Source organism: Mya arenaria, chromosome 4 (genome assembly GCF_026914265.1).
Source record: "Mya arenaria isolate MELC-2E11 chromosome 4, ASM2691426v1".
Taxonomy (NCBI): Eukaryota; Metazoa; Mollusca; class Bivalvia; order Myida; family Myidae; genus Mya; species Mya arenaria.
In genome coordinates this window covers 64,281,965-64,302,513 of record NC_069125.1, presented here as the reverse complement: position 1 = coordinate 64,302,513, position 20,549 = coordinate 64,281,965, and the positions used below count along the sequence as shown (strand labels likewise).

Genomic DNA, 20,549 nt, shown 5'->3' with positions numbered 1-20,549 from the left:
TTCGTACAAAAGAAGAGTATGCGAGGAGGTTCTTACGCCGTTCCTTCAAAACTGCATTGTGTTTTAGTGGGTTGTATGCTGTATATCTTGGTGGTTGGAGAGGGGTGGGGTCGTCGGAGTAGTTGGGGTGGGGCAGGGAGTGATTAAACCCCGGGAACCCCATTCATATTTCTAAGTACATACACAAGAGTATGCAGTATGGTTTAAAACTGTATTGTGTTTAAGTGGGTTGTATGTCGTGGTTGAGGTTGGTTGGAGAGTGGTGGGGGAGTCGGAGGAGGGGGTGGTGGCTACGAAGAAGTCTCAAATACTACTTTCACATATCTCATTTCAAATTGTAGAGGTAAGGGAGGGTAGGGTCGTACCTTACCGTATACAAAAAAGTATGCGAGGGTGTGTACGCCGATATTTAATACTTCATTTTGGTCGTCCTGTATGCCAAAGTTGTTGGTGGGTGGAGGGGTGTGTGGAAGTCGGACGAGGGGGATGGCTAAATCCCGGGAAGTCCTTTTAATTTCATATATGTTAATGTTTTAACGACTAGTTCAATATCACATTTCATTGTGTTTGGTTGCTATTCGTATTTTAAGTATATCGTATATTGAATGTTTTAAAGGTGTATTATTTGTTATTGATATTTCCTGTAATAAGTTATCCGTTTATTTCGTTGTAAAGCGCCTTTGAACGTGTGGTTAAAAATGGTGCTGTATAAGTTAATCGATAAATAATAATTGCGTATTGTGAACAAGTTGTGTGTCGAGAAAGGTGAATAATTGGTATCAAGCGGGAGTTGATTATATTCCAAGTCAAAGTCAAACACGGTTTATTCTCTCATACCATAAACATGGCAAATGAGGTCCTATACAAAACATATATACATGGCGGCAGATATAATGTAAATTTCTAACTACAATTCATATGATACCCAATACGAGTATCGGACGGTCATTTACATGAAGCCAGAAAACATTATAGTCAAATCACAATGAATAAGGTTGTATCAATAGTAGAAATATTACCTTTGAATCACTTGTACATAAGAAAAAGAATATCTAACAATTGTGTGCCTAATTTATACAATTGTTCTTATGTGTATCATAACGATTTGTATGTGTCTCAACTGTTATGTGGAATCGCTTGGTATGTTTCATTGCACAATCTCGCGAAGAAAGAAATGCAAATTGCACAATTTCACATAAATACCATCACTGTACCTAAATAAGAATCATCAACATATTTTAACATTTGTAATGACAATGATAGGAAAGTGTATTTAATGAATAAAGGCTTAATATAAGATTTAATATCATAAAGCATACTATTTAAATTCATACATGAAATATTCGTCTCAATATCGATATGGACATGTCATTGTGAGATATTGGTCCATGTCTGATACCTATCAGTAATGACACCCCGCTGTGACAGATTCTTATCGTGCGGTCAGTACTTGGAACCATGCTGTCACTGATGACTATAATACGATGTGTATTGAACCCCAATGGCGGTCAGGTTCAAAACGGGATGCTCCTGTGAACCAGAAATTAAATCTTGTATTTACACAAAGGAGTATTTGAAGATAAACTTTAAATATTCACTTATAATTATAATAGTTTTGTTCATCCTCACCTGATGTGAATATTTTTTGGAATGTATTTATGATTCTATTTCATATTATGTATAACCTATGTCATACCATGTGTTTGTTTATTTATTATTCATTTGTGGTTAAGAAGATGATGTACGTTGTACAAGTCTTAATAAAATATCTGTTCTGTTTTATTTACACGAAGGTAACAAGTAAGAGTACACGGTGTATGAGAGAAACATCTGAAGTCGGAATATTTATTTCTTAATGCAATGCAGTTCAAGAGTACATTGCACGTCAGTGTTTCTATTTATATATATATGTATGTTTTATCAATTATATTCGTATTGTTCTTGGTATAATAATAGTACAATATAGATTTAGTGAATACATTTTAGGAAAAGCGTTGTAAGCATTTGCTTTTAAAAAGAAAGGCGAGGAATATTTGGGGAATAGTTGAAAGCGAATATGGATTTTAAAATTGGCTAATTAAAGTCGGAACACCTTGAGAACGTGATATGTTAAATTTCACGTGTTTGGTAAAAGGGTGTGAATTCGCAGTACCTAATGAAAGCTCTTGTTGATATATCAAAGTTAGAACCGTGTAATGAGTGTTTGTAGCAGAATTAACACCTTGGCACGGCTTGAGCACAATCGTCAGATTGTCAGTATATATAAAGGTGTGTTCAAATATATTGCATGTATGTTGTGTTCACTCTTGTTATTAAAAATGAAGAAAGTTGCAATTTTCGGGGTCAGTCACGTCTGGCGACTAGACGCATTCTGCAATGAGGACCTCAAGGTGCGTTGTTTTTTCATGTTCACTCACTATGTACAGTAAAACCTAACTTCCTATTTAGTTAGCTTACATCGGCGATTTATACGTGTTTGTTTCTAGTTGTCATATAACGACATGCCAATATACTCGTACTAAAAAGTTTTAGGATGGTCAATCTGTGAGAGTGCAGCTTGTAGACTTTTTGTAAACACCTACTGTCACGATTTAATGACTCAACCTAATTAAGCGTACTAAATATTAGGTCTGAATGTACAATGATATATTATGTATTCATATGTGATGTTTAAGCACTTTGCACACTGTGAAATGTTACAGTCATAAGTTGTGTAGTAATTCTATAATTGAAAGGCCGCATATATATTCTGTTTTGTATATATTATGTTTTACTTCAATTGAATATATACGGATGACAATTATTACAACAATGTTGCAATGAGGTGATAATTGAAAAGAATATTACAAAGGCAACGACTGTGAAGCCATTTACAATATTAAATGTATTCTTTTAGGTGCCTATGGAGGTGCGTTTCTTTGGTGCGGGCGGGATGAAAGCTTTCAAACCCAAACCAGGACTTTTGAAACAGGTGAAGATGTACGGGGCGGACTTGGTGGTAGTGAGTTTGGGCGGCAATGATATCACAACTACATCCGTACCGAAGGACATAGTGGCGGCCGTACTTCACATTGCCCAGGACTTCCTTGACAGTGGTGTATCTACCATCCTGGTGTTGGAGATTGGGGAGCGTGGAATATTTTTTTCGTGGTCACTTTGTTATATTTATAATCTATGCAATCTATTTATGCATGTACGCCGATGTTTTCATTCGGAGCACCTTGGCCATTTCCTACGAAAACAACCTCAAATGTCTATGAACGGTTTACAAAGTAAGAAATCGGTACACTTTGAATTAAGCAGCTGTACTTATGTTTGCAATTTTATAAAATTAACGGGCAACTATTTTCAACTTAAATCTACACATTTTTTTCATTATATAATGTAGAATTTACGGACCTTCTTAACTGAGGTTGTTCTCGAAAAAATGGAGCTCATCATGAATACTTCTATGCAACCATTATTTATGTCCATGTCATGCTTGTGTTGTTGTGATATTTGCCACATTTTACCAAACTTAATCTATTGGTGTATAATTTCGCGTTTCTTTTGCCCAGTTTATTTCCATCTTTTCAACTGTCACTTGGTCCCCGTTTTTTACTGTTTGTAGAAATTGTGTAACCTCCACTTGTGTTCACAGTCAGTTAAGGGCGCTGTATGAAATGCAGATAACTTTTCAAAATCCTTCTTTAAAATGAAAATAATACAACAAAATAATTCACACAGCTACCACCGATTAAAACAAATATAGATGAAAGCAAAATGGCAAAGAAATTAAAAAAACATACATTTCAATCCAGTCAGCGGACATTTAAATATATTAAAGACCTATGTCATGTATCAGTTTGTCTAGCTGTGCTTCGAAAACGCCTTAATTGTGCTTCTCAGTTGTGTTGTAATTATGTGTGTTAATTGTTTCGATATATATATAAGATCACCGGATATGGCGCTCGGTAAGACCAGAACATTCGTTATGTACAGGAACATCTAGATTAATTGAAACTACGTAAATGCTGATGTCGTTGCCTTCATCATGTCCAGCTTGAAAATTACCAAACGAAAATTTCCCATTATATGGAGTAACATCAAATTCATGCATAGGCGCATTCAATTGTTTGTTGTGGATTTACTGTGCGCCATTGTCCGGTACAAAAAAAAATGTCATTTTAGATGTTATGTGTTTTATTGTATGTCTTTTTGTTCATATAATGTGTTTTTGAATTGTGTAACATTTTGTATCATTTTTGCTCGTGCCATGCTGTGTCTACTCTGGAAAACATGTCATACCCTTTGAAGTGCTTGCGCGTGAGTTTGTTGCTACAGAGACCCGCCGTGAATCCCATTGTAGGGAAACTTCAGTCGCACTGAGGTGGCATATCTCTCAGCGCAACTCGCGTCGCAAGTGCAACTACTCCTTTTTCCAAATTGCGTTAACCTTTTGTCGTCGTCGAAAACCATCCGCCAATAATAAGCAATAATAGCGGCTAGCTGATGTCAACATGCACTTTTATGTCAAACGATATACATGGTAAATTCAATTTTGGGGTGTACCATTTATGTCAGAGCTAGACAATCGGTGAAACCCATTTAAGCTCGTGAGTTTGTTGCTGCAGAGACCCGCCGTGAATCCCATTGTAGGGAAACTTCAGTCTCACTGAGGTGGCATATCTCTCAGCGCAACTCACGTCGCAAATGCAATTACTCCTTTTGTAAACGGCCAGCAATAAATACGGTTAGCTGATGTCGACTACATTTACTGGGATGGATTATTCCTTAATCATCGCTTTATGATAAAATATTTCTCTATATCGCATCAACAACAAATAAATAAAAATAGTTCAGGAAAAGTTCATGAAGAGTTCGAACTTGCTCGACAACATGACATGTTACAGGCATATTTTCCTCGCGTTTCGCTTTCGAGTCTTTGAGGTACGCATGAAGTAACAACTGTACTTAAAAAATGAAAAAAGGGTGCATATGTTTTCAGTTTATGTCCCCCTTTAGGGAAAGCTGAGACATATGCATTGACGTGACATTCAACAGTACTGCCAACAATGTCACACCATTATACCTATCTTTCTAGCCATGGGTTCTTTGTATGCTTTGATTGATAATTGACAGTCATTATACAACTGTTTTGTCAACTCAGTTTTACATCTTGTACATATGTTTTATTTATTTTGTTTTATACACTGACTGTTCAGGCTATCATATGTGTATTTAACTTCTATTATTATACATGCTTTACATTTGCCACAACCCTTGCGCGTTAGTGCTACATTGCTGCTGAAGAGAGCCATTACATAGCTCTCTTACGTGGACTTAAAACATTGCATTTCTGTATGATTACTAACCCATTTAAATGCTGGTATGCCTTTATGTGAATAGTTCTAAAACGGGATATTAAGGTTTATAGAAAAATGTTTGTGAGCTAGATAGGTCTATATAACAAACAAGGTACAGTTCACGAGTACTGTCATAGTGGCAAGACGGTTGTTAATTACCTTCAATTCGAACATATCACTTTACGGTCATTCCCGTGAATGTTTCGGCAACCTAACTGTTTTCGCAGAATAGGATGATTATTTCAAAATAAGTATCGATTTCTTTCGGGATTAATTGATGAATATTTTTAACATTGCATAAGCAGTCCGTCTTAAAATAATACGAAATAAAAGTCCATAAGGGAGGGAGGTTATTTGCAATAAGACCAATTTTTTATGATTTTTTGAAAATGCTGTTGCATTTCAATGTTCTCTGAAGCTGTAGTACGTAACAAATTAGGAATGTGTTGAAACTTCTTCAACTAAATGAGGGTAGGTTTTGGGTGGGGGTGGGGGATGGGCCATGACGAGAGCGCCTCCTCGTGGTGTTGCCTGAATATGGCACGGTGAATGAACAATCTGTTTTTCATCTAAATTAGAAAAAAATATATATATAATACAAATCTTTGGTCCAATTCAAGTCCACATTCATCCTGCCATAACTGAACGCTCTCATATGGTCGAAAATTAGCAATATCACTTCGCTTAAGATCATCCTCTTTCATATAATATACCTCTTCGGGACATATGGCATTATAATAACCGCCTACTCAGCCCCCGAAGGTGAACAGACCTCGGCTTACGCCTCGGTCCATATACACTTTCGATGGGTAAATGGCCTGTCCTTATTATGTCATATGGCCCTCAGTGGTGTATTATATTAAATTTCTTTAATATCGTAAACACTGACGTGCAACGTACTCTTGAACTGCATTACACTAAGAAATAAATATTCAGACTTCCGATGTTTATTTCATACACCGCGTACTCTTACTTGTTACCTCCGTGTAAATACAAGATTTAATTTCTGGTTCACAGGAGCATTCCGTTTTGAACCAGAACGCCATTGATTGGGGTTCAATACACATCGTATTATAGTCATCAGTGACAGCATGGTTCCAGGTACTGACCGCACGATAAAAATCTGTCACAGCGGGGTGTCATTACTGATAGATATCAGACATGGACCAATATCTCACAATGGCATGTCCATATCGATATTGAGACGAGTATTGCATGTAAGTATTTAAACGGTATGCTTTACGATATAAAATATTAGATTATGCTTTTATTCATTAATAACACTTTCCTATCATGACCAATGTTAATATGATGTTGATGATTCGTATTTAGGTGCAGTGATGGTATTTAAGTGAAATTGTACAATTTGCATTTCTTTCTTCACGAGATTGTGCAATGAAACATACCAAGCGATTCCACATAACAGTTGAGACACATACAATTCGTTATGATACACATAAGGACAATTGTATAATCAACTCCCGCTTGATACCAGTTATTCACCTTTCTCGACACACAACTTGTTCACAATACACAATTAATTATTATTTATTGATTAACTTATACAGCACCATTTCTATATACACGTTCAAAGGCGCTTTCAACAATATAAACTAATTACAAGCAATATCAATACAAAAGCTATTAAACAATCAATGTACGACATATTAAAAATCAGAAAATCAATAAAAAAAATATAATGTGATATCAATTGAATTACTAGTTTGAAGTTGAAACATTAAATATCAATATCTACGATAACAAAATAACTCCCCCCATGTAAAGTACACAACTTCTGTGTATCTTTATTACCGTCTGCTGTCTTATCAGATCACACATTTAAGTGTCTTGCTGTGCGGTGTCATCCAATACAGTACAATTTTCATAAACGAAACTGAATGAATAAATCTTGTTATCATAGTTCGTTGGTTTTGATTACGTTTAAGTCACCCCAACACCCCTCCACCGACTCCCCTTCCCCTCTCTACAACCAACTATGGCATACAAGCGATGACACTAATAATAAGTAATTACTCCCGGCGTACAAACCACCTCGCACACTCGATGTAAAATGAAAGGGGGTCCCGGGTTTTAGTCACCACGACCCCCATCCCCACCCTCCCTAGGCTTCCCCACCCCTCTCCAACCTCCAACAATTACGGCATACAACATTCGAACACAATAAAGTAGTATATCCGGGCGTATTAAAGAAAACGCTATATACCTCAGAGAATGGAAGGGATTTTCGGTATTTACGGGGATTTTCGGGTTTTCGGTAATTCCACCGACCCCCATAACTTGGCATAAGATAAATTAATCACGAAATTCCAAAAATAGTTCGGTTTTTTTTTTAACTTGGGACTAAGACTCAGAAGAATATCATTTAAGGTTTAAATGGCAGGGAGTGTCTAACAGATATATATAGGATCTCAAACTAAACAGAGACCGTAAAGGTTTTACCTATCAGGTGAAGAAATCACAATTTTTGATTAGTAAACACAACATCCGGCGAATTTTGGCTATTCCATCGATCGTATTTACAACTATATTTCATGTTTGATTTCAATTTATAACGTTATGTACGAATATAAAACATATATATATACAAAAAAATGAATAATATCAAATATATTTCAAACGATGAATGAAATTTGAGATTACTGGTTTTCGTTTTATTGTCAAAATTAAAGGTTCTAAACAGGCTATTCCAATTACTGTATTTGGCCCGAGCGCTACCGGAAACGCTACCTTGCCCAGGTGAAAAGGGGGAGTAATCCGTCCTTAGTGAATATGTTCAAAACGGTGAGTAAGGGAAACGGGTATTTAAACGCAGTTATCTCCCTTTATGAAATATTTTTTTAAATTAAAGATTGATCGTTGATCGCATTTTTTCTTGCGTGTATACTTTTTGAACACAGTAAGGCACGCGATCAAATTTAATAAAGTGCGCTAGCACTTCTTGGTGATTTGCTCGCTTGCCTCACTGAGTTCATACCGCATACACGCAAGAAAAAATGCGATCAATACTTATGATTTACATTTTAAATAAGTATTCATTATGATTAAAAATTAGTAACTTCTGTAAATTAGCTTAAAAAAAAATGTAACCGACAACATACGTTTATATCAAAGAATAGCTTATATTTGTTACGTCGTATATCAATATTCAGTGAAATAACGTACTGACGTTCGATGGGCGAAACCTAGGTGTGTAACCTTTTCGGACTTGCGCCCCTTCTCGTAGAACCGAATTCATTTAAAGGGAGTTTTTTTAGTGCACTCCCTAAGCAGTTTTAATAATGTGTAATCCGAAATGGTGCAATATGGGTGTACTTTATTACCCCCCCCCCCCCCCTCTTATATTAAAATAAAAATTAAACTTGTGTGTTGTGAGGGGTCGGTTAGATAGATAGATTTATTCGTGTATATATATATATATATATATATATATATATATATATATATATATATATATATATATATATATATATATATATATATATGTCATAGTAACAAACCAATTATCTCATAAAGTTATAACACAGACTGATTAACTAAGTATTAGTGGTGATATTTATGCTAAAGCACAACATCATTAGAATGCTTTGGATACATACGTGCGTTAATAAAGATTTAATTCAATGTGACAAATATATAACACAGGATAACCCATTAAAGTTATTCAACTTATTTCCAATGGGGTCCTTATGACAAATATAATTATTTGCCAAGATCTTAGTTGTAAGCTGTTTAAATTGGGTTTTCTTATACAAAAATAACATGCATGTACCCTTGACCAGTTAAAGAATGATTAAATGTTTGTGATCGAACTTCTTTTACAGTTATAATGCAACCGACTGTTAAAACCATATGACACTTGTAATCTGTTCTTGAATTGTTTAGATATACCACTGTACCAAGATGTCGATGAAGTCAAAATGACATTGTATTAAGGAGTTACATAACAATCTTCTTAGATTCTAAAAAACGATTTTGTCTATATAAAAAATTAACCTAGAATTAACTTTACTGACAATATTGTTAACAATAGATGCAGCACTGAGATCATTGCCCAGTATACTTCCAAGATATTTAACAGATTGTTTAGGTTTTATTATACGGCCATTGCAGTTTGCCCCCCCCCCCCCCCCCCCCCCCCCCATCCCGAGAGGCGCTAGTGTACTAGACATATATTTGAAACTTTACCTTGACCAAACAGAGCCTCTGGTGTCTAATACCGCTTTTTTCTGCAGTTGGTGCCCTGCAATACTGCTCCACTTTAAAAACAGCATAAAATAACGGAGGTCCTGCTAACCTTTTTATTACTGCATATAAGAGGTTATTTTTTACGTTTGAACACTTCTTATCTCTGATGAATGTTCAAGATTACTTGACCCGATTGGCATTAATTAACATGTGTTCTATATATATCATATTCATGATGTTGGATATCTACGTTGCCTGAATAATACAATAGTAATATCACGACTTTTGAGTTGAGTAAAGTTGAGTAGAATGACGGCATCCATAGCTTGATATGTTTTAAAGGTCGTGAGTATTTTCATGATAAATTAAGATTCATGTATTCAAGTTTTATTTATAGTTGTGGCTCACATGTGTATGAGAGATAAAAACGACAACAACAGCTTATCGTAAAACAGGGAATATAATAAAACATGTATGTTCAACTTATCAACAGCAAAATCAAACAAAATATAAGTTAACGTATATACAGCTTAATCAATACTTATAATGATATAGAACGTTTAAGAAAGATTACAACATATGCACAACTTGATCAATAGATAACACAAATGAAACAGAAGTTACAGAACACGACTCAATTAACAATCCGCATTACGTTTTATCAGCACTACACTATATTTTTTCATTAATTATGCTGTACTGTTTCAACTGTATTCTATTTATGCGTATGCAATAATTATCGTAACGTTTCAATCCATACATTTTTATGGAAACTGCGAGGTGGGCCGATTTCAAACGTTGCTTATAATTTGTGGCCCAACACAATTGTATATCAATACATTGTTGCTGTTGCAGTAATATTCATATAATCTGCATATACAATTTTTGTTTTGTTTTCAGATTTTTTCTGATAACGATTAAAATTACAAAGTATGATTTAAATATCTAAGTCTTTCATTTATAGAATGACTACAATTTAAAGGTATTGAAACCAATCACCTATATCTTGCCTATTGCCCAATGTCCACAGTCTAATTTATCTGTCAACAGAACACTTACGACCGCTTTCTATTCGTAAACTAGAATTAAGACATCTAAAAGCAAAGAACAACAGCCAAGTGTTTAAGTAAACATAATTAATAATACTCTAGTTTCAATTCAGCCGTATTAAGTCTATATAATCAAAACCCTTTACTGATTCATAAACATTACTTCTCCAATTTTTAACATACTGATCATACAATGATGATTTCATTTTAGTATTAAAATTAAAAAAAAATGTATATTCTGCATTATCAAATACTCTGAAAAAATTGTACATATTTTTTTCTTGGCATTATTTATGCGAAAAACTACAGAAACAAGCTCAGTATCAAAAAGTTTAAACATAAACCCGGTTTAATGGCACTGGGTCTAAGATTATCTAAACTAAAGACTACCGTTCTCTGTCTCTGTAAAACTGGAAATAATGACAACATTAAATGCTATACCTTTATCAAGTAAATTAAACATAGTTCGATATACAATTGTACGTACTTCGTCTTGTTTACCACTGACTAGTCTACTCCAGAAATTAAAAATTCTGGAATAAATCTAATAAAATTGGGACATGCTCCTAAAACTCCTCAGAAACATACTATTATATCGGACTTATAATACTAAAAAAAGACTTACTTTTGCTTTTCGCAGGTCTACACTATTTGATATATAATTAAAACAATTGAACACATTACGAATAGATAAAAATGATGACAAATATAAACAATCAACATAAACAAATTGAAAATAGACAAAGATAATATTATATATAAATAATCAATATAAGATGCACAAACTATACACGTATACAGTAGTTTTTCTTTTGACTTCCAAGAAATAAGACCCAATGGCCTGCAGACACAAACTCCACGTGTGTTAGCTTTTACAGAGAATGCAATTAGCTGAAGAGACGATGATCAATGCCCAAAAGACGCTCACCGAGACAACAGGCACATAATAGATAAATACTTTAAACGCTATAATTTATATATGGGGTCCTGCCCTGGAATCGTCTGGCCAAAACATACTCAGCTTGAACATTATCACAGATTTGGAGAAATTAGTGCCGGGTTTGCTTTAAAAATCGACCAGACTTAAGGGTCAAGGTTAGAGGGTCGTCTTATAAGCAAACCGCCTTTTAGTCGGGGAAATACGGTAGTTACGTGTGTATTATACCGATTTACGACCTTTTTTTCCATATTTATTGATAACAATAAATTTAACAAAAAGGACATACATTGGTCTGCAAAGCCGCCTTGGTACGCAATGCCAAAAAACTTATTATCCGGTGTAAACAGACGCTGTTTATACTCTTCCTGGAACGCGTTAAATTAGATAGAAACTGTTGTTGTTTTCAGAAACTTGAATTTCTTAATCGTTCAGAGAAATGTTTTAAATATAGAATTAAAAAAAATGAATTTCTGTAGTCATACACATAACTTGTTGTTACTAGAAATATTAAAGTACAGCAGTGCAAAACTGTCATGCATGTCTATATATCACAAAATGCTGACAGATACACGGTATTGAGATCACATTTTAACCACATAAAAGCTATAGTGCGCACAAAATGTTAAGTAAGTATAACTGCAGCAATGAAGACAGCAGGTAACAGTTGATTTGCAACCAAACAAGTGTGTTGGCACGTAAACGGTATCCACCTGTTTAAGCAATTGCTGTGCAAATCCAGCATACACTTCAGTACAGAAATTAAGACGACGTCCCGGAATCGCTTGAACTTTCAAGCAATCTTTGCAAAATTTCATCGGCAGTCATGGATCCCGCCAGAAGGGTTTGCAACTGGACGCGTTCTTCTAATTTTGCACCCAATGCATCAATGTTTGTTTCTATAAACCTCACATGTTCGCCGAACTTTCCATTTTCTGAGCAGGCCTTAGCTTGCTTAAAGTAGTCGACACTTCTTTCTAGGTTAGTGAGCTGCTTATGTTGTTCCCCACGACCAATGTAAAACAACATTCGTGACCAGGTCGTGGAGTTCTCCCAACAATTGTTCTCAAAGATATTCAAGTAATGTTCAGCAAGTGAAATGTCTTCCCTTTTGACGTCAAGTAACTGGATATATTTAATCTTTCGAAAGTCTACCCCAAGTGAAAACAGTGCTAGAAACAAATACACCTGGTTCAAAAATGATTTAATTGCAAACACCTCCTCCTGTTGGTAATGCTCTATTGCTGTGAGGAAACATTGCTTCACCTGCTGGGTTATGCCGGCGGCTGCCTTTGTGTCACTTCTTGTACACTGGAGAATGCTTCCCAAATAAATGGCCTCGAAAAAGTACACGGCCCCCGTAGAGAGACATGGCCCTAATGACTGCATGGCTTGCTTTGCGTCTTCTAACAAGCTTGAGGCTTCTTCAAACTTATTTGAACGTGTGCAAAGTTCCACTTTTAAGGGCAAAATCCGGGTTAAATGCCAGTTCGGCATTTCGGTTTTTGGCAAATGTTCCATAGCTTTTTCAAACATCTCCAAAGCTTTTGTTTGATCATTTTTATAAAATGTTGAAATACACATTTCACTGCGAAATAATAAGACCACAATATCTGGATTGTCACTAAACTTTTCAAATGCTTTTTTAGTCACAAGATTAAATGTTGACCATTCCCCTTTTTCTCGGAGAAAGAATAATTGGTCCCATAGCTTTGAACATTTTTTCAAAAGCCGTTTATTGTTCGGAAGAGCTCTCACAACATGTTGAGCAATAGATAGTTCACCTAACCGTTTCTGGTTATTTAAATGGAGTTCATGTGTCGGTGATTTTTTTTCGGACCCGCTATCGTTTGGTTTAGTTTCATCAGGATTTCCATCCACAAAATCAAGAGCCTGCGCTTGGGTTTTCGACCTCTTTCGTTTCACCTTTTTGTGTTCTCTATTATCTTTACAGAATACTTTAAAATTACTGCAAGGCTGTTTTACTTTATCAAGAGGACATTGTTTTTCGACGAACGCATTTTTTGAAGGTTCATTATTACAAGCCTCCCTAAACATGTTTATAAACTTGACAGATTCTTCATTTGTAATCGACTTATTTTCATCAGGAAATTGCCCGATCCAACTGCATTCACAAGCACGATCGGCAGCGGTTCCTCTAGAGACGATTGTATTACCACATATGATTTCACAACAGCACTGTTCATGCGCAATTGACTTACGTGTTATCAGGCGTTGCCGTACAGAATCCTCCATTGTGACCAAACTTTGTATGTCCGAAAATGGAGGTACGTTGTCAGTAAGACTTGAATTGGCAATATCAATTTCTGTGTTCTCCAAGCATTCCGTTCTTATAACAGGAGTATTAATTTCAAGTGATATATTACGTTGCTCGCCAGAACTGTGCGTTTTCTGTACGCTGAATCTAGTCCTGCTCAAATCATTCAGATTCTGAGCAAATACGTTGTGATGCACTGATGGAAACTGTAAGTCTGTGCGAGTACATACGTTTGTTTGGTGAGGAATAAGATTTGGCTGATTAATTGTTTTAGGGCACTTGCAGAGAGTGTATGTATTTAAATCCATCGAATCGCTATCTCGTACCAAGTATTTATATTTCGACGACAAACTTCGCTTTAAGTGCACCAGTGTTCCGTATTGGTCCCTCTTTCCTTGCAGCACTCGAAGTAATCTATTTACTCGTTCTATTCTAGGCACATTTTCATTATTGAGATCATCCAAATCATCATCTGTAAGCACTTCACTTTCATAGAGAGTATGCGATATGTCCGAGGGCATGAGATTCTTTGTAAGCTGGCAGTGGATACAAACATTTTCTACTTCAGAGGAGGATATGGCGTCTATCAAATCAGTTTCACTTTTTTCAAGTCTGCATACAATAAAGTCATAATCATTTTGCAAAGCTTGCTTAAATCTATCGTAAGGTTTCAATGAAGGATCCCGCTTTTTAAGAATGTTGAGAAGTTTTGTATTCTGGGTTCGAGTGTTTCTTTCTGACATGATAGTCTCTTCCTCGTTGGAACTGAGTAGACTATCTTCTCTCAACAGGTCGAGGATATTGGTGCTCCGGAGGTTAACATCGTTTATTAGCAATGTGTGGTTTCGCTGGAGAACTTTCTTGTAAAAGGGATCCATGGTGCTGTTCGATACCTGAAGAGAAAAACAAACACGATAAACTATGTACAAATAGATACATACGGTAATTAATATTAATATATTCGTTCAACGTAAGATTAATAAACATCAAACATCAATATTTAAAAGCAATATGTTCAATACCACATGTTAGAGAATATTGATATTAAAAGCTTTATTATGTATTTTGAATACGTTTTTATAAAGATGGTAATAATTAATTTAACTACGATGTAGCTGAAGCAAATGCGTTATAGGAAAAGGTACAGTAAAATACTTACAAAGCACGTAATTAATCACTATTCAGACACTTTGATTAAGCCACTTGAGATGGTGTTTCGGTATGTTACGTCTCTGTTCAGTCGAATACTGATCCATGATCACATTTAACTTCCACGAAAGACAGTACTGTGCCAAGTTTAGAACTGTTACGTAACGAAATTCCAGTATTATTACTACAGTGTTATATTTAAATCCGGTTAAGGAATACAACATCCACTTAAGCAGTATCCGCTGATATATATCTAATACTTGTGAGCAACACACTGTGTATCTTAATGTTTTATTTCCTGTAAGTGTTGATAAACACACAACATGCTCTAATTGGTATATGCACAATAATTCATAAATAATTGTCTGCAAATAGGGCCTTATAGTGTTCATGTAATTGCTAATTTTACCATTTTGGAATGCCTGATAATTTCCCAATACTCATTTAATAGCGGAACAACGGAAACTAGTGTGTTTCCATTGTCGTCACTCTAACATTGATCTTGAGAGGGAACCCATGCAGTTCCCCTTCTTGTTCCACAACAGTAATATAAAAGCAAATATTTTGTTTACACACAGATATAATTAAAGAAATATAAAGCGATTTTAAAGAAGATCGTTTTTACTTCGTTATGTTAGATAACCAGAACCGAGTGGACAATCTTTTTTTTAATCCACTTGGATACCATTGACGCATATAACTGACGCACGAACACATACTTAATAACACAAGAGTTGTCCAATGTTGAGCATGTGTCTTTTATTCACAATGATAAATATGCTGTTGAAAAAGCTGAACAATTTAAAGTCCTCAAAGTATCAATTGCAATTTTCTGGTTTTCTTCTTAATTCTTTTTAAACGTTAACAACTATTATTAAATTTTATGAAGCGACTCTTGATGTATTCTTCGCCTCAAATAAATACATCGGTTTTACCATGAAAAAATACAAACAAGGCGGGAGTGCCAAGTTTGCAGCAATTATATTGCTGTTGCGACATTTTGATCGTCTACGCAATGAAGGTAATTTATGTAATTGATAACATTATTGCACTCCTTTAAATTTCAATCGGCCTAAATTTTACTGATTATCAACATAAACAAAAAATAAAAATCGGACATAAAAATGCAATGGTGCTGTAGCTGTCACAAAATAAAAATTACAAGGTCCTTGACCTGTAGATTGTGCTCGATGATGATGCTTCGCATTCTCCAACGGACAGATTCCCACTTTATTTTTAATGGACGCAATTGCCGTGATTGTACACAGGTCTTTAACTGAGTTTCATTTTTCAATGTATCGGACTCGTTGTCCGAGATCGTCCGATCTCGTGGTCTTGTGCGTTATGAAAGAAATAGCACATTCAACTACGGTTCCGGTGATTTGTCTTTGAGTACAGTAAGAGTAAGTCCTAAAATAGCAACCGATATATCTCTTATACGCTGGATCAAAGCAAATATCTCACGTGTTTTTGACGTAGCATGCCTCTTATTCGCCACATCATCATTCTTTTTCATCACATTGCTTATTTTTTTTAGCATTTCCAATCAATCTTAAGCGTTTTTGTTTTTAAAATTTTGATAATACACACGCTTTTCCGCGACCGTTGCAAAATCAAACAATTTGGATTACCACCTAACAATTGGGCTAACATTTCCATATAGTTATAAGACTGCATGAAAGATGACTGATTTAGATTTTTAACATATGATTAACTGGCCCCATTTGGATAACGTTAATCATTTTCTCTGACGATGTTTATTGTTTGGTACAACCTCTGAAATGATTCTACCGGCACATCAACGTCATTAAGGATTCTCATTGTTGAAATAAAAATAACGTCTCATTGATGTTCCGTGAGTTTCAATCCCACCCATGCAGGTAATATCCTTGTAAAACAGTATAACGTACATTTATTTGAATGCTTATGCTTGCATTCTGCACACACAGAATAGGAATAAATCCTGAAACAAATGCATAAGTTAAAAAAAAGTTTAGTTTATTAAACAGAATTATCTATTAAGAAGAGATTGCCTTTGTCACAATGCAACACTGTGACCGCACGCATGGCAGTTTTTCATAGGGTCTCAGGTGGCAGCATTTTTATTCTGCAACAAAGTTGTCATATGAATGGAAACCTACATATGTGTATATGTAGATCAGTCCAGTGGGATGGCGGGAGTTCCAAAACATGATACAACCCACAAAATTTTAGTAGGTTTTCAGTATTGGGTTTGTCCTTTATTTCACATTGTAAAGATGTCATTTAGCCCTCTATCAAACTATGCCACGTTTCTGTTTAATAGCGGCATTCGACATCGCTAGTTCTACCTGATATCCAACACAGTTGATTTCTTTTGGTTGTACACCGTAGGGTATAGGGCTGGGAAGAGACGGAAGCAACTAAGGTTTGCGACGACATAATTTATTTCCAACTAGCAACTAGCCCGACTTTATATATAAATACAAAGTTTTGTTTTCGAGAGCTTTTGAAAAACAGATTTTTAGCTTCAGTGGTGAAAAAAATAATGTAACTGTGATTTACATTCGTCTTTTCCCCTCAAACAATTAAAAAGGGAACCGTCAGACCCTTTTGGAAGGCTCGTCTTGGACCAGTAGCTTGCATGCTCAAAGTATAGAATTGAAGACTTTGCAGAATATCCCATAGAGAAGTAATACGGCGAATAGATACATGTACATACCGGTATGGTAGTTTGGACGCCCTCTTGCGCTCAACGTATAAAGGAATACAGGCTGCTAATCACAGACCCTTCTCATTGAAGAATCCTGTTGAAATGGTTTTCAGAGAGTGTCCACCGTGAAGTTGCTGTTGGTGTACATGAGTGAACACTAATTCCCGAAATATGACCACCATACACTATTTGGATAGATAAATATTAGAGTGTGAGACTGAGTGCCAACAATCGGTTTATTAGTTATTACCCATGCCGTAATGTTCTAAGTGTTTCAACCACTTATTCAACATAAGAGTTATAACAAAATGAACTACAATTTACCTGCCAGATATTCAAGAGTTCCTGTCGCTGTAATGTTCTTGTTCTTGCCTGTGATATACAATATATGTGGTGCGTGCTCTTTGAGCATATGTTCATTAATGTTGGAACACGAGTGAGGATTAGTGCCCCAAATGCGGTCAACATTTCCCTCCCTCAAATATCTCTGCTTCAGCGCGCAATTCCCAACGGTTTATAAACGAATCAATCTGCACATGCATATTATATATATACGTGTAAATTGAGTGCGGGCGTGTGTGTGTGTCTTGTAGTTGTTCCAAAAGTTTGTTTTCGTAGTTGTTGTTGTTTTTGTAGAACTATTTGGCAGCTGGGCTTGTCAGTCTTGTGGACAAACTGTTCATCCCACTATTGATTACGTTACACGATTAAACTTTAACATGCATATGTATGTTATTCCATGTAAATCCAATTTTGATCTCTCCAGCGGACTAAGGAATTGTCCAAGTATATTTTAAGCAATTTATGAATATACGAGATTTTAATTAAATATACAAAAATACACCATTTCAGACCAAAAGAAGCCAGAGTTTTCTTGGTGGAGAACCAAAAACCCCATCCCTATACACATTTAAAGTTTTAAGCAATATAAATTCTTCGGTTTTAAAGCTGCACTCTCACATATTTAACGTTTTGACAACTACTTTATTTTTTTGTCTTGGAACGAGCTAATTTTTGGGAAAATCCATTGAAACAAGTTATATATTACTGCTGACAAAAAAAATAGATCGCAGATTTTTATATTTAAGTTCAAAAATTGATGTTTTATGCATTTTTCATAAACCGTTAGTAACGGTTTAATCCATGAAACATTAATTTTCGAACATAAATATGAAAATATGAGATCTGATCTTTTGTCAGCAGTCTTTATCATTAGTTTGCAGATAATTACGCAAAAATTGCTCATTCCAAGACAAAAAAAGTTGTAAAAACGGCAAATCTGTGAGAGTGAAGCTTGAAGGGATGGGGGCATGCGCCCCTATGCTTCGCCCTATCTAACGTCAAATCCTGGAACCGCCCCTTGATACGATAATTTTATTCATATGGAATAATAGGCGAATGGTTTGTAAGTTGAATAATGTTAATTTGTGATGTCTTAAACTTCTCAGGATCGATGATCGTTTTCAATCTCCATGCTCCATGGATGGGATTTAGACACCAACATGTGTAGCTTGTTTAAATCCCCTTTGTGTGCGCCCACTAGGAGGAGTGCAACACGGTCAACACCTCAAACGCTCGTTTGCCGTTTTGATTTTTGCCGTTTTAAATAAAACACGCATTTCTCGTGCATTTCACGATTTCTTTCGTTTGGTTCACTAAGTACATAAATTACAAAAGTAAAAAAAAACCCGTAGTATTTGAGAATGTTTGTTAAAAAATGACAAGCTGTGTTATTATGACAATTTAAAAACAACAAGGTAATTACACTAACAAACGTTGAAAAAGACTATAGTTAAATAGCACAGGAATGCATTGGCTATACTTGAAACAGACTATAATTGTTTACACTGTGTGACGGCTAAAACCTACCTGTGAAATTTCTCGCACAGGTGAAGCGGAACGTCGACTTTAATCAAGTTTTAAACTTTAATTAATAATGGATCATGTGTGATTTACTTTTAAAGTGTATTCAATGTGATTTTATTGTACAGAACAAACACAGTTTTAGAAGCTGGTAGCATGCATTTTGTTGAAATTCTGTGTTGGGACAGTTAAGTTGACAGTAATTGAATATCCACAAAATGGCTGCCAAATTATTAGGGGAGCGCCTTCCTCCTCAATGGAGTTATGGAGTAACAAGAGATGGAAGAATATTCTTTATTGAGTGAGTTATTTTGCTGTACTAAAGATCTAGATGTTTTAGTATTATTTTATGTTTACGTTGCATCATGCATGTGTAACATTAAAAAAATGTTCATACATACTGACAGTGACAGTCGGATTGTGACTGTTAGATATATCATGATGTGATAGTGTGTATTTCAACTGTATAATGAAATTGTCTTTCATTCAAGTCGACAATTTTATTTGACTGTGTATAGAAAACCCCACCTGTATTACATTTAAATGCATACGAATATTACGTATATAAAATTGCAATGGTGCTTTTGTGTGCCTTTTTTACATGACAGATCTATATAATATTATGATAAAAACATTACAACATCAATGGTGATCATATGTAACTTCAATTCTGTCCAGAAGTAATATACTGTACCATCATCAGTTACCCCTGGTATTTGACTCATTGTTTGGTCGGAAATGATGTATTAAATTCATTTTAAACCAAATACTGACAAAACTAAAGCATTTGGACAAAAACCTGTGCTGGTACTCAATTACGCTTTGCATTTTACCATGTACATTTGAACAATTGACTGGTAAAATTTAGTCATCTCTGTGGAATTTAACATCTTGCGCTGTAGCGCAAACTTTTCAAGTCCTCGATAGCGCTACTGTCTGAGGAGCACAAAGAATTTTGTGTGGTAGGTTTGAATCTCACCAAAATCAGAAACTGTGAGTCAATTAAACAGTACTTATGCAGTGTAAACAG

At 35.3% G+C, this 20,549-nt stretch overlaps 3 protein-coding genes across 14 annotated transcripts in view; 1 reads left to right on the top strand and 2 right to left on the bottom strand.

The window, feature by feature from the left end:
* LOC128231219 (splicing regulator ARVCF-like) overlaps window positions 1–8,078 on the bottom strand; it is a 46,285-nt gene extending 38,207 nt beyond the window's left edge. The window contains exon 1 of one of the 3 annotated variants that reach the window (XM_052943750.1): window positions 8,061–8,078. The gene's annotated coding sequence lies outside the window, so the exon portion shown is untranslated. Of the gene's footprint in view, window positions 1–7,805; window positions 8,028–8,060 lie in introns of those variants that run through there. The other 2 variants (XM_052943749.1, XM_052943752.1) reach the window with 2 other exon arrangements.
* Window positions 8,079–9,922: 1,844 nt separating this feature from the next.
* Window positions 9,923–15,350, bottom strand: LOC128232677 (uncharacterized). The gene is made up of 2 exons (XM_052946376.1): window positions 14,975–15,350; window positions 9,923–14,708 (listed from the first exon to the last, which is right to left on the bottom strand). Exon 2 carries the CDS (start codon window positions 14,691–14,693, stop codon window positions 12,300–12,302), a length of 2,394 nt encoding a protein of 797 aa, XP_052802336.1. The 5' UTR covers window positions 14,694–14,708; window positions 14,975–15,350; the 3' UTR covers window positions 9,923–12,299.
* Window positions 15,351–19,520: 4,170 nt separating this feature from the next.
* LOC128230418 (uncharacterized) overlaps window positions 19,521–20,549 on the top strand; it is a 39,653-nt gene continuing 38,624 nt past the window's right edge. For all 10 annotated transcript variants that reach the window (XM_052942672.1, XM_052942662.1, XM_052942664.1 and 7 more), the window contains exon 1: window positions 19,521–19,820. In XM_052942672.1, the coding sequence (XP_052798632.1) occupies window positions 19,738–19,820 (83 nt within the window). In that variant the 5' untranslated portion in view covers window positions 19,521–19,737. The remainder of the gene's footprint in view (window positions 19,821–20,549) is intronic.

Excerpts from the sequence above, each read along its gene's own strand:
- LOC128232677 (XM_052946376.1), bottom strand. The coding sequence starts at position 14,693 with ATGGATCCCTTTTACAAGAAAGTTCTCCAGCGAAACCACACATTGCTA.